The sequence below is a fragment of the Lupinus angustifolius genome, unplaced genomic scaffold (assembly GCF_001865875.1).
Source record: "Lupinus angustifolius cultivar Tanjil unplaced genomic scaffold, LupAngTanjil_v1.0 Scaffold_15_191, whole genome shotgun sequence".
Lineage (NCBI taxonomy): Eukaryota > Viridiplantae > Streptophyta > Magnoliopsida > Fabales > Fabaceae > Lupinus > Lupinus angustifolius.
Genome location: NW_017718842.1, coordinates 1,252 through 13,183, shown reverse-complemented (window position 1 = coordinate 13,183; position 11,932 = coordinate 1,252). Strand labels below are relative to the sequence as shown.

Sequence of the window (11,932 nt, the reverse complement as noted above, 5' to 3'; positions counted from 1 at the left end):
AAACACTCTTCTCTTCTCTACACGTACACCATACACATTCTGATGAGATATTTTTGTTCAGGGAAAAAATGATATAGCCTCTTAAAGTTATTGATCCAACTACCACATTTTTGTTTGGTACACAACATACTAATGATGAGGTTGTGGTTGAGGATGTTGATGACGAAGATGAAGTCTTTTCAATTATTTTGGAAGTTATTTTTGAGTGACAAGATACTAATCTCCAAGAACAAAATTAGATGTCTAAATAAAAGTTCCTCTCAGCCATATGAATTTGTCCCTCTTTCACTTGAAATACACATTGCTTCTCTGTGTAGTCAATGTTACTAACCATACATGTATATGTATATTCATTTGCAAAAAAACTATTTGGAAAAAATGTACACACACTAAGATCGAGTAAATATATCCACATGGCACAAAATTAACCAGTAGACCAACGTTTAACCTTGGAATAAGCTATTTATTCCAGTCATAGTTATAAAATTAGATTAGGCTGTGTAGTAGTTTTTTGTCTAGATCAAAGAAATTAAACTTCCTTTTTCTATTTCCTAAGAATTGAATTGAATCTCAAGCATATGAAGTTCTGCTAGCTGCCAATCTAAGTGTCTGGTCTGCACAACTACTTTTAACCAGCACCGTCATTAGAAACAGGCTATACTCTGCCTACTAATCATTTGTATTCGCAAATAATATCAGGAAATAGAATGGCTCCAAAGAAGGTAATCTTGCAAATGAGGTTCAGCCAGGTTTCAATTTCCTTTCTTTTATTTATTGCTTATTACTGCATAGAGAAATTGCATCTACCAAAAGCCAGGGGTTTTCTGATTATATTTATTATTATTGGTACATAAGTGGGTGCATTGCATTGGTTCCCCACTTCCTTCCTCTACACTTCCCATGTGGTGTTCCCATCACCAGCTAATGTCTTGTCTTTTTTTATTTACAACAATTTATCTGACCCGTGATTGTGGGAAAGTATGCAATACATCCTTAGAATTGACCCATATATCTTCCATCCTAAAAAATATATGATTCCAAATGTCACTATTACTAAAAATTAGTTAAAAAAATATTTAATTATTAAATTTTTTAAATAAATATATTATTTAACGATCATAAATAATAATATATAAAATAACACATTTTTATAGCAAGAGATGTACTCCACTTCCTAGCCCTCACAATTTGTTTAAACTATATTTTTTTAAAGAAAAAGTTCTTGTTACGGGAGAAGCAAATTTATAAAACTGTCGACGTTTAAAAAAATTAATTTGTTGGTTATGACTCACCAAAAAAAGAAACACGTATTTTTGGTTGCTCGTATTCGTTTCCACTACTCAACCAACCTATTTATACTCACAAACACAATTGACAATGGGAAAAACCAATCACGGTCACTTCTTCGTTTTATTTTAGCCATGGGTGACATAACGAACAAGAATAAGGAGACCCTATTAGAGCGAAAAAGAAGCAAGTACACCCGCACCGTTTCTCACGTGAACGACGAGCTCCACAGCTTCCGATCCTACCTCCGATGGATGTGTGTGGACCAATCCAACCCCTTCACCGCCGCTCTCTCTTGGTTCGTCTTCCTCCTCTTCGCGGTGGCCATCCCCGCCGCTTCCCATTTCTTTCTTGCCTGTCCCTCCTGTGATGCCAAACACTCCCGCCCTTTTGACGCTGTCGTTCAGCTCTCCCTCACCTCTGTTTCCGCTCTTTCCTTCCTCTGCCTTGCCAGGTTTGTTAGCAAATATGGCCTCCGAAGGTTCTTGTTCTTTGATAAGCTTTGTGATGAGAGCGAAACCGTTAGGATGAACTATATGGCACAATTGAATGTGAGTTACTACATCTCCTTCAATTGCTTCTTAGTTTCAATTGTTGAATGTTTTATCTTTACTTTCCTTTCGCTCCTTGTTCTGTTTTTGCTACTTTTTCCTTATTCCTATATGTGATATTCTATACTACTTTTCATTTTTCAATATTAATATGAACAAAAGTGAAGTGAATTGTTTAATGTATGAAATCACAAGTGTTACTTGTAATTAAATCAAATTGTAAGTAAAGGTGAATGTGATAACCGATTAAATATTTAACATACCACTTGATCATATTTTATGCTTATATATATTTATCATACTGAAATTGGGAGAAAATATATTACTTTTATTTTGTTTCTATCTTTTTTTGGGGCAACAGTTTGGAGGTTTTAGTTTTGCACTTTTCCTTCGTGAAATGGATTTTTAAATAACTCACTAAATTTTGTGCATTACCAAATACCAACGGAAAACTGTTGATGGAAGTGGGAATTATGGAATATATCCCCATCAAAACAGTATTAGTATGAAATTTTTCAAGTTAAACTTCAACGCTGTTTTATGCTTCTTTTTCTAGTTTATGCTTTATTCTAGAAAACTATTAGCAATAGGATTTGTAAGTCTTAAGTATTAGAACAAAACATAAACAAAAATGACTTACTCAAGGAAACGGTATACAGTGCAAAGAATTTTAGTTATGCCTCAGAAAAATTGTCATTCCAAGGATCAACTATTAGCATTTGATCATGCCTTGTCCAACCATTGTATTAACGCTCTATAGATTGACCACAGATATCAGATTAGCATGAAGTCTCATTAAAAAATATCATACAATGAAAAAATCAATATCATTACATTTTCCTTAAAACTCTATGTTATGCAAATAATACAAGCAATTAAATCTTATTTATGTGTATGTGGGACAGAGGTCATTGAAGATCTTGTCATGGTTTGTGGGACCATGCTTCGTGGCCGAGGGTGCATACAAGATATGGTGGTACGCCTCTGGAGCTACACAAATCCCCTTCCTTGGGAACGTGTACCTAAGTGATGCGGTTGCATGCATATTAGAGCTGTGTTCATGGTTGTATCGGACAACTGTAATCTTTCTTGTGTGTGTTCTGTTCCGTTTGATCTGCCACCTTCAGATCCTACGACTACAAGACTTTGCCAATTTCTTCCATGTAGACTCTGATGTGGCATCAGTGATGACAGAGCATCTTAGGATCAGAAGACACCTGCGAATCATAAGTCATAGGTACCGCGCGTTCATATTACTGGCGCTAGTATTGGTCACAGGAAGCCAGTTTGCATGTTTGCTTCTTACTACGAAGCCTACAAATGAGTTCAACATCTATAAAACTGGTGAGCTTGCGGTAAGTTTTCTCCTCTCTCAATATGTTTTACCATCAAATCTGAACCGTCGAAAACCTTTATAATTAATAGTCTTTACAATAATAAATTTTAATGTAATTACTGATCTAATGGTTCATCTAATTAAATTTTGTTAATCAATGAGTAAAAAGATAAAAAATAGACAAAATATTTAATAATGACTATATATTTTAAAAATATTATCAAAGTTTTGTAGTGATTGTAATGAAGTATTTAATTTAATTCATATATGTTTGCTTATAAATGATAAAATTTGTGACGCATAAATGTCAAATTAAATAAATACAAAGATAGGTGAAGTTGGTCAAAGTACTTGTCACTGTATTTTCTTCTCCATCTCTTTTGATTTTATTTAGTGAAATTATTCTATGAACTTGACATGTATAAGCCGACCTGTGTTAGCTGTACATTCATGATTTCATTGAATTCAATAAACAAGTGTATATGATACTGAAATCATTTGAAGTAAGATGAAGACGTGTCTATTTTTATGCAATTGTGATAAGTTGCATTAATGTAAAGGGTAAGGCATTAAAATATTCTATTCTTGTTTTTTTATTCCATAGTCCACTAAAAGAATAATTGAAAAAGACAAGATCGAAGCAGTGCAAAATATTCAGTAATAAAAAGAAAATAGGTAAATCAAATATGACCTAACTTCATGAAGGGGTTATATTATGGTGCAGCTGTGCTCGATGACGCTTCTTTCTGCGTTGTGCATCTTGTTACGTAGTGCAACAAAGATAACACACAAAGCACAAGACATCACAGGCCTTGCAGCAAAGTGGCACGTATGTGCAACGTTGGATTCCTTCGATGGAGGTGCCCAAGGTGACATACTAACAGCTCAAATTTCCAACGAGAGAAGCTTTCCTATTGTGGGGACAGATGGGGAATCCGAAGCTGATGAAACAGGTGATGAGGAAGATGAGATTAATACTACCAAGTTAATCCCCTCCTACGCTTACAGCACCATCTCTTATCAGAAGAGACAAGCTCTTGGTAATTTTTATCAACCCAATTATCTTCTTTTATATTTTGAGACAGAAGAGACAAGCTCTTGGTAATTCACTCTCATGAAGTGTATATTTATTTAGCATTTAACCGAGTTAAAATATAAGGTGGTCATAAACCAATTTACCAACTCAAGAAGATATAGCAGACACTAATGGTCAATCAAATATGATTTTATTAATTGAACTAGTTCATGCCAGATTAATCATATTTTTCTTTCTGTATAAGATTTGCATTACTTAAAATAAAAAATAAAAATATATCTTATCCTTTAGAAAACAACTCATCCTTCCCCAATCGTCCAACCCTAAATTTCATACATTTTATATTTTGAAGAAAGGTTACATGATTAGAATGCATTGGAGCTCTTGTGTATATTATAATCTAAGAAATACTTAAATAATGTTTGATATTAAAAATAAATAAAAACAATATATACATGCTTATTGAGTCATTTTTATGATTCTTTTTTGCAGTGAATTATTTTGAGAATAATAGAGCAGGGATTACAGTATTTGGATTTATTTTGGATAGGAGCACGCTCCACACCATATTTGGTATCGAGCTGTCACTGGTTCTTTGGTTGCTTGGAAAAACCATTGGCATTTCTTGAGGGAATCAATTTAGATTCAATTTAGTCTTTGCCCCAATTGCTCCTCTCGCTGGCAGCTAGTTGCGGTTTAACTTCGATGAGAAGATTTTGATGAGAAAATTGTCTACGCATCAGTCTAGTTACATGGATCAATTGTGTTTTCCTATTACATGTGCATATAGTTCTATCAAGATTTACAATGATTATCCTCTATATGTAAGTTATTGTAATTACACATTGTTGTGTAAATTTTCTTTCCTTGTGGTTGCTTTATCCAAAAATTATATTGTTTGTGATCTAATTCTCTTTTGTTCATTATTGTGTTGCGTCCACATCTAAAGATAGTTGCCAAAAATAAATTGTTATTCTGTATTCAAAGAAAGGATGAATCGAAGAATAAAAAACATCTTCTTGATGGAGAAGTTCTTGAATAACAAGAGATGACAATAAGAGAAAAGCTTCTTGATCTTTTATTAGAAAGACTTAATTGATTAACAAAGATGAAATTCTAAACTTATAGGCAAGGGAAATAACAATAACAACTTAACAAACTTGTCTAACTACTTAAACTAACAAATTATCACGTGTTACATATGTTAAACATGGTAAAAGTCACTAAAGCAATGATTGCTTGGGCTGCAAGTAAAGGAAGGCCCATTAATCTTAAGCCTTTGATTATGCTTAGGATGTTATGCTTGGTCTGGATTTGAGTTTGATGAGTGCCTTGAACGGTCCTGCCTTCATGGCAGGCTTGAGAAGCCTGATGCATGTTCAAGACAGGGTTGACCTGGTGTTGATCCCTTTTGGTCTGAATCTGGTGCGCCCTGCCTAGGTGTTGGTGCGTCTGTTGGGCACTGGCCTGGTGCGCCTTGCTCTGGTCCTGGCAGGCCTGATGCGCCTTGGGTTGGCGCTGATGCATTTGGTGCATCTAGGCGTGGCGCTGATGCACCTTGGCGTGGCACTAATGCACATGGGCGTGGCACTGATATTGCATCTGGTGTGTCTGAGCGTGGCACTGATGCGCCTTGGCTTGGTGCATCTGATCAGATTTGGTCAAGTGGGATGGTTCCTCAATTTTGATTGTGGACAATACTTGTTTGGTCTTGGTTATCAAGGCATCATTATGCTTAGGAAAATTGCACACAATTTTGTTAATAGTATGATCAATTAATTTTGATACCCCCCCCCCACAAGTTGGGGAACATATGCTTAGGAGACCCAGCTTGGTGTGTATGTTTTTATATATAGCTGGTCCTAAAGCTTTTGTTAATGTATCAACAAGTTGTAGGTGAGTAGGAACAGGCAGAAGTTTAATCAAACCTTGGCTGCATTTCTCCCTAATTGTATGACAATCTATCTCAATATGCTTAGTCGTTTCATGAAAAACAAGGTTAGAAGCAAGGTAAATAGCAGATTGATTATCACAATAAAGCAAAGTAGGCATAGAGTAATTATATTGTAAATCTTCAAGGATATAATTGAGCCAAGTAATTTCACAAGTTGTTAAGGCTAAGGCCCTGTACTCAGCCTCACAAGAACTTTGAGAAATAGTTCTTTGCTTCTTGGATTTCCAAGAAACCAAGGATTGACCAAGGTAGATGCAGTATCCACTAACTGATCTCCTGATGTCTAGGCATGAGGCCCAATCACTATCACTGTATGCTTTGAGTTGAATAACAGAGTCAGCAGGAAAGAATAATCCAAGAGCAGGAGTTGCCTTTAGATATCTAAGGACTTTCATGGCAGCAGTGTGATGAAAACTGGTAGGACAAGCCATAAATTGGGCCAACTGATTGACACAGAAGGTGATATCAGATCTAGTATTGGTTAGGTATATTAACCTTCCAATTAATCTTCTATAGGCAGAGGGATCATCAAAAGGGGTGCTGCTATCTTGATGAAGGTGGGCTCCAGGAATCATAGGAGTAGTGGATGGTTTGCATCCAATCATTCATGCATCAAAAATTATCTCTAAGGCATATCTTCTTTGGTTCATAGAGATGCCAGCTTTGCTCTTAGCAATCTCAAAGCCTAGAAAGTATTTTAGGTCACCTAAGTCTTTGGACTTAAAAGTTCTATCTAGGATATGTTTGAGTTCATTTGTCTCATCAATATTATTCCCAGTTAGGATGATATCATCCACATATACCAGAATAGCAGTAATTAAACCTTTAGGGGACCTTTTGATGAATAATGAGTGATCACCTCTAGCCTTGTGGTAGCCATTTTTAATGAGGAAATTGGAGAGCTTGGCAAACCATTGCCTGCTTAAGCCCATATATGGATTTTTGAAGTTTGCAGACTTTGTTGGTTTGAGTGTTGTTCAATCTAGGAGGTATGGTCATGTAAACTTGCTCATGCAAATCTCCATGTAGGAAGGCATTGTTCATGTGGGAGTGTAGTTGGCGTACCTAGATCTTCTGTTGCTTCTTCTAATTCCCTAGTTACTTGTGGTTGTTGTGTTGGTATGGAGATGTTGTGTCTCTCAATCTTGCCTTCATTCTAGTTCCAAATGACGATTTCATCAACTTCAACATCTCGAATGATGATAAGTTTATTCGTTTCTAGATTGTATATGCGATAGCCTTTTGACTGTGTGCTATATCCGAAGAAGATGCCTCTTATCGTATTGTCTTCTAGTTTGTGTCTCTTTTCTTTTGGGACATGTATATAACAGATGGATCTAAAGACTATTACATGTTTATCTGATGGCTTTCTACCGCTCCAAGCTTCTATATGAGTTTTACCTTCAACTATTTTTGTTGGACATTTGTTCATTATGTAGACAACTGTGTAAACTACTTCGGCCCAAAAGGTGTTTGGCCAACCTTTCTCCTTGAGCATCGATCTAGCCATCTCCATGACCATGTGGTTTTTTCTTTCAGACACCCAATTTTGTTGTGGAGTGTAAGCAACTGTGAGTTAACACTCTATGCCTTCATCCTCACAAAATTTATCAAACTCGTGAGAGTTGTAATCTTTGCCACGATAACTTCTGAGTACTTTTATATGTTTCCAGCTTTGCTTCTCGAAAAAAGCCTTGAACTTCTTGAATAATGTAAAGACTTCTGATTTTTCTTTTACAAAATAGACCCATGCCATTCTAGAAAAGTCATCAATGAAGAGGAAGAAGTACTTGTTATTAGTGAGTGATGGCATCCTCATTGGTCCACATACGTCAGTATGGATGAGCTCCAACAAGCGTTTTGCTCTCCAAGCTTTCCGACTTGAAAAAGGTAGTCTATGTTGCTTCCCAAGTAGACATCCTTCACAAGCTCCTTCATTATCTTGGATACATAGAAGATCGTTCATCATTCTTTTATGATATAATAGCTTTAAGGCTTGATTATTAAGATGACCAAATCTTTGATGCTAAAGCCTTGATTCATCAACTTGAACCTTCATGACGATGTTAGTAGCATATTTCCAAGTTATTTGAAAACTTCTATTTCTTTTCTCCATTTTAACTTGGTCTATTTCATATATATTGCATCTATCTCCCTCAAAGTGGAGGGAGTAGCCTTTTTCATCAGTTGACCAATACTCAAGAGATTTTATTTAAGGTTAGGAACCAGTAAAACATCTTTGATAAATCGCGTACCTGATCGTGTCTCCACCATGACAATGCCCTTGCCTTTGGACTCAACCATGGTGCCATTACCCAATCGAACTTCCACTCTGACAGATTCATCAATGCATTTGAAAAGCTCCCATTTTTAGTCATGTGGTTGCTACAACCACTATCCAAGTAACAGTTTTCTTCTTTATCACGACTAGAGACTTGGTTGGCATAGAATACTTGTTGGTCATGTTGACACTCTTCAGTGAAATTGACCTGATGATTATTTTTGTTGCGACAATTTTGCTATGCGTGCCCAAATCTTTTGCAATATTGGCGTTGTATCTTTCCTCGATATCGACAATATTTTTCTGAATGGCATGGCTTCTTGCATATGCCGCACGGAGGATATTTTGCTTGATTGTTTCTAGAGAAATCTTTAGAAATCTCCTTATTTCTAGATGTTCTGTGCCAATATTATTTCTTCTTTCATATTCTTTATTCTGAGACCTTAGTCTGAGCTTTGATTGAAAGTCATTTTCTAATGAACCTTCATCATGTCTACTCAATCTTTGCTCATAAGTTTCTAGAGAGCCTATTAGTTCTGTTACTGATAAAGTAGACAAATCTTGGTTTCCTCAATCATAGCATCGATCTAGTCATCTCCATGACCGTGTGGTCTTTTCTTTTAGACACCCCATTTTGTTGTGGAGTTTAAGCAACTTTGAGTTGACGCTCTAGGCCTTCATCCTCCCAAAATTTATCAAACTCTTGAGAGTTGTACTCTTTGCCACGATCACTTTTGAGTACTTTTATATGTTTCTCGCTTTGCTTCTGGACAAAAGCCTGGAACTTCGTGAATACTCTATAGACGTCTGATTTTTATTTTATAAAATAGACCCATGTCATTCTAGAAAAGTCATCAATGAAGAGGATGAAGTACCTATTATTAGTGAGTGATGGCATCCTCATTGGTCCACATACGCGAGTATCGATGAGCTCCAACAAGCGTTTTGCTCTCCAAGCATTCCCACTTGAAAAAGGTAGTATATGTTGCTTCCCAAGTAGACATCCTTCACAAGCTCCTTCATTATCTTGGATGCACGGAAGAACCTTCATCATTATTTTATGATATAATAGCTTTAAGGATCGATTATTAAGATGACCAAATCTTCGATGCCAAAGCCATGATTCATCAACTTGAACCTTCATTGCGATGTTAGTAGCATATTTCCAAGTTATTGGAAAACTTCTATTTCTTTTCTCCATTTTAACTTGGGCTATTTGAAGCTTTATATTAATATCATATATATTGCATATATCTCCCTCAAAGTGGAGAGAGTAGCCTTTTTCATCATTTGACCAATACTCAAGAGATTTTATTTAAGGTTAGGAACTAGTAAGACATATTTGATAAGTCGCGTATCTGTTGAGTAGCCAATTTTTCCGGTGCCTAGGATCTTCCTTTTGTTCATGTCTCCGTATGTGACAAAACCTTTTTCCTTCAATGACAGATCTAGGAATTTTGACCTATATCCTGTCATATGTCTCGAACACCCACTGTTAAGATACCAATGTTATCCATGTGTTCATAGACATACCTGCAAAATAGATCATTTTCTGGTTTCAAGTACCCAAATTATATTGGGTCCTTTACTGTTAGTAACCAAGGAGTTATCTCCCTTTTTCACCCAAGCGTAAACACCACTCAGTATCCCATATTTCCTGATGTAACAGGAGTAAGAGGTGTGGCCATGTGTGCCATAATAGAAACATGTAGGAACTCTATTTTTATTATAAGACTTTTTATTAGTACGAGTTAGAAGTTTCCTATATGGTCTATTTCTACGTAATGGGGGGGATATACCCTAATCCAATATGGGCACCAACATTTCTTGTTTTACTTAGCAAGGTATCTAATTGGTTTTGACTCTCTGTAAGTTTTGCGAGTTTTTCATTAAGTTTTAAATTCTCATTTTTCAAGTCCTCGCAAGATTCATAGGTAGTTGTTTGACATAATTTATCGTTGGAGCAGTCGCATGAAATACAAGAAAAAATTAGATCTAAAGTCTCATTTTCTAGTTTCAGTTCATATAATTCTCTCTGTAGTGATAATTGTTTTTGATCATTTAGTAGGATTACCCGTTTTCTATCGGCACTAATCCTAGCTAATTTCTTTAGTTTTTCATGCATTCCGACATACACATCATATAAAACCTCATACGAAGGAGAGTCATCAGAAGAGGATGAAGTGTCAGAATATACCTCATTATCAGCATCCTTTGTACTACCTGATCCGCAAGCCTCATCTGTTCTAGTCATTAAGCATAGCTTGGCGATCTCCTCTTTATATGAGGTGCTTGATGTTGTCTTCTCCTCCGTTACATCCCAGACAATAAAAGCTTTCTTCAATTTGAAGTCCCGGGGACTGCTCTTTTCTGAATCAACCTTCTTTAGGTAAGTGGGACATTGAAATATCATATGTCCCGACTTACCACATTCATGGCAAGTGAAGCGCTCTTTATTCTTGCCTTTTCTTGCTGAGTCGCGCGCCTCTTTCTTTTGGAAACGTTTGAAACCTCCTTTCTTCTTCAAGAATTTCCCAAACTTTAGTACGAGAAGGTTTAATGTTTCTTCGTCAATGTTAGAGTCAGAGTCATCATTATCTATCTCTTCAGTAGGTTGTGATGTTGTAGCTTTAAGAGATATGCCTTTCTTCTTGCGGTCTGACTCTTCATGCATGGTCAAGCATCCAAGCTTGTGATCTTGTAGCTTTCCGAACAATGTCACCAAAGGCATTGAATCTAGGTCATTGGATTCCATGATAACCGTTGCTTTAGGTTGCCATATCCTGTCAAGACAGCATAAAACTTTGTTAGTAAGTTCTCCTTTGGTAATTTTTTTATCAAGTGCAACAAGATGATTTATAATATGAGTGAATCGTTTTTGCATATCGCCAATAGATTCACTCGGTAACATACGAAATAATTCGTATTCATGTGTCAGCGCATTCAGCATGGCGCGCTTGACCTTGCTAGTGCCCTCATGAGTCACTTGTAAAGTGTCCCACATCTCCTTGGCACTTTGACACTGAGATACCCGAAAGAATTCGTCATATGATAGGGCTGATGTGATTATATTCTTAGCGCGTAGGTTGTACTGAACCTTTTTGCGCTCCTAATCGATCCACAAACTTTTAGGTTTTTCTTTCAGTTTGTCATCCACTAAGTCTAGTCGGACGAAGGGCTCGTTGATTACAGATTCCCAAATATCCGAATCAATGGCCTCAATAAAAATCTTCATTCGGACTTAACACTATGCGTATCCCTCGCCACTGAATACGAGAGGGCAGTTAATGGATGTGCCATCACCGCCAAAAGGGGTTGGTGGAATCCATTTAATTCCCTTAGGATCACGTGGATACGGTTGAGCTAGCATGTCGTACTAGCTCTGATACCATTTGTTAGGTATTAGTGGTCTAGACACACCTAGAAGGGGGGGGGGTTGAATTGGTGTAGCGGTTATCAATTACCGCTTCTCGCACCAAAACTCGGT

At 36.5% G+C, this 11,932-nt stretch overlaps 2 protein-coding genes across 2 annotated transcripts; one reads left to right on the top strand and one right to left on the bottom strand.

Annotated features, from left to right (window-relative positions):
- Positions 1 to 1,353: 1,353 nt before the first annotated feature.
- Positions 1,354 to 5,184, top strand: LOC109337943. Its single transcript, XM_019575038.1, has 4 exons — positions 1,354 to 1,838; positions 2,744 to 3,193; positions 3,899 to 4,214; positions 4,703 to 5,184. The coding sequence occupies exons 1-4, from the start codon at positions 1,422 to 1,424 to the stop codon at positions 4,837 to 4,839; spliced, it is 1,320 nt and encodes a 439-aa protein (XP_019430583.1). The 5' UTR covers positions 1,354 to 1,421; the 3' UTR covers positions 4,840 to 5,184.
- A 755-nt stretch (positions 5,185 to 5,939) lies between these two features.
- Positions 5,940 to 6,769, bottom strand: LOC109337944 (uncharacterized mitochondrial protein AtMg00810-like). Its single transcript, XM_019575039.1, has 2 exons — positions 6,139 to 6,769; positions 5,940 to 5,944 (listed from the first exon to the last, which is right to left on the bottom strand). Exons 1-2 carry the CDS (start codon positions 6,767 to 6,769, stop codon positions 5,940 to 5,942), a joined length of 636 nt encoding a protein of 211 aa, XP_019430584.1.
- Positions 6,770 to 11,932: the final 5,163 nt, after the last annotated feature.

Excerpts from the sequence above, each read along its gene's own strand:
- LOC109337943 (XM_019575038.1), top strand. The coding sequence starts at position 1,422 with ATGGGTGACATAACGAACAAGAATAAGGAGACCCTATTAGAGCGAAAA. Across the intron at positions 3,194-3,898 it reads ATAAAACTGGTGAGCTTGCG|CTGTGCTCGATGACGCTTCT; the intron begins GTAAGTTTTCTC and ends ATTATGGTGCAG. Across the intron at positions 4,215-4,702 it reads TCAGAAGAGACAAGCTCTTG|TGAATTATTTTGAGAATAAT; the intron begins GTAATTTTTATC and ends TCTTTTTTGCAG.
- LOC109337944 (XM_019575039.1), bottom strand. The coding sequence starts at position 6,769 with ATGATTGGATGCAAACCATCCACTACTCCTATGATTCCTGGAGCCCAC.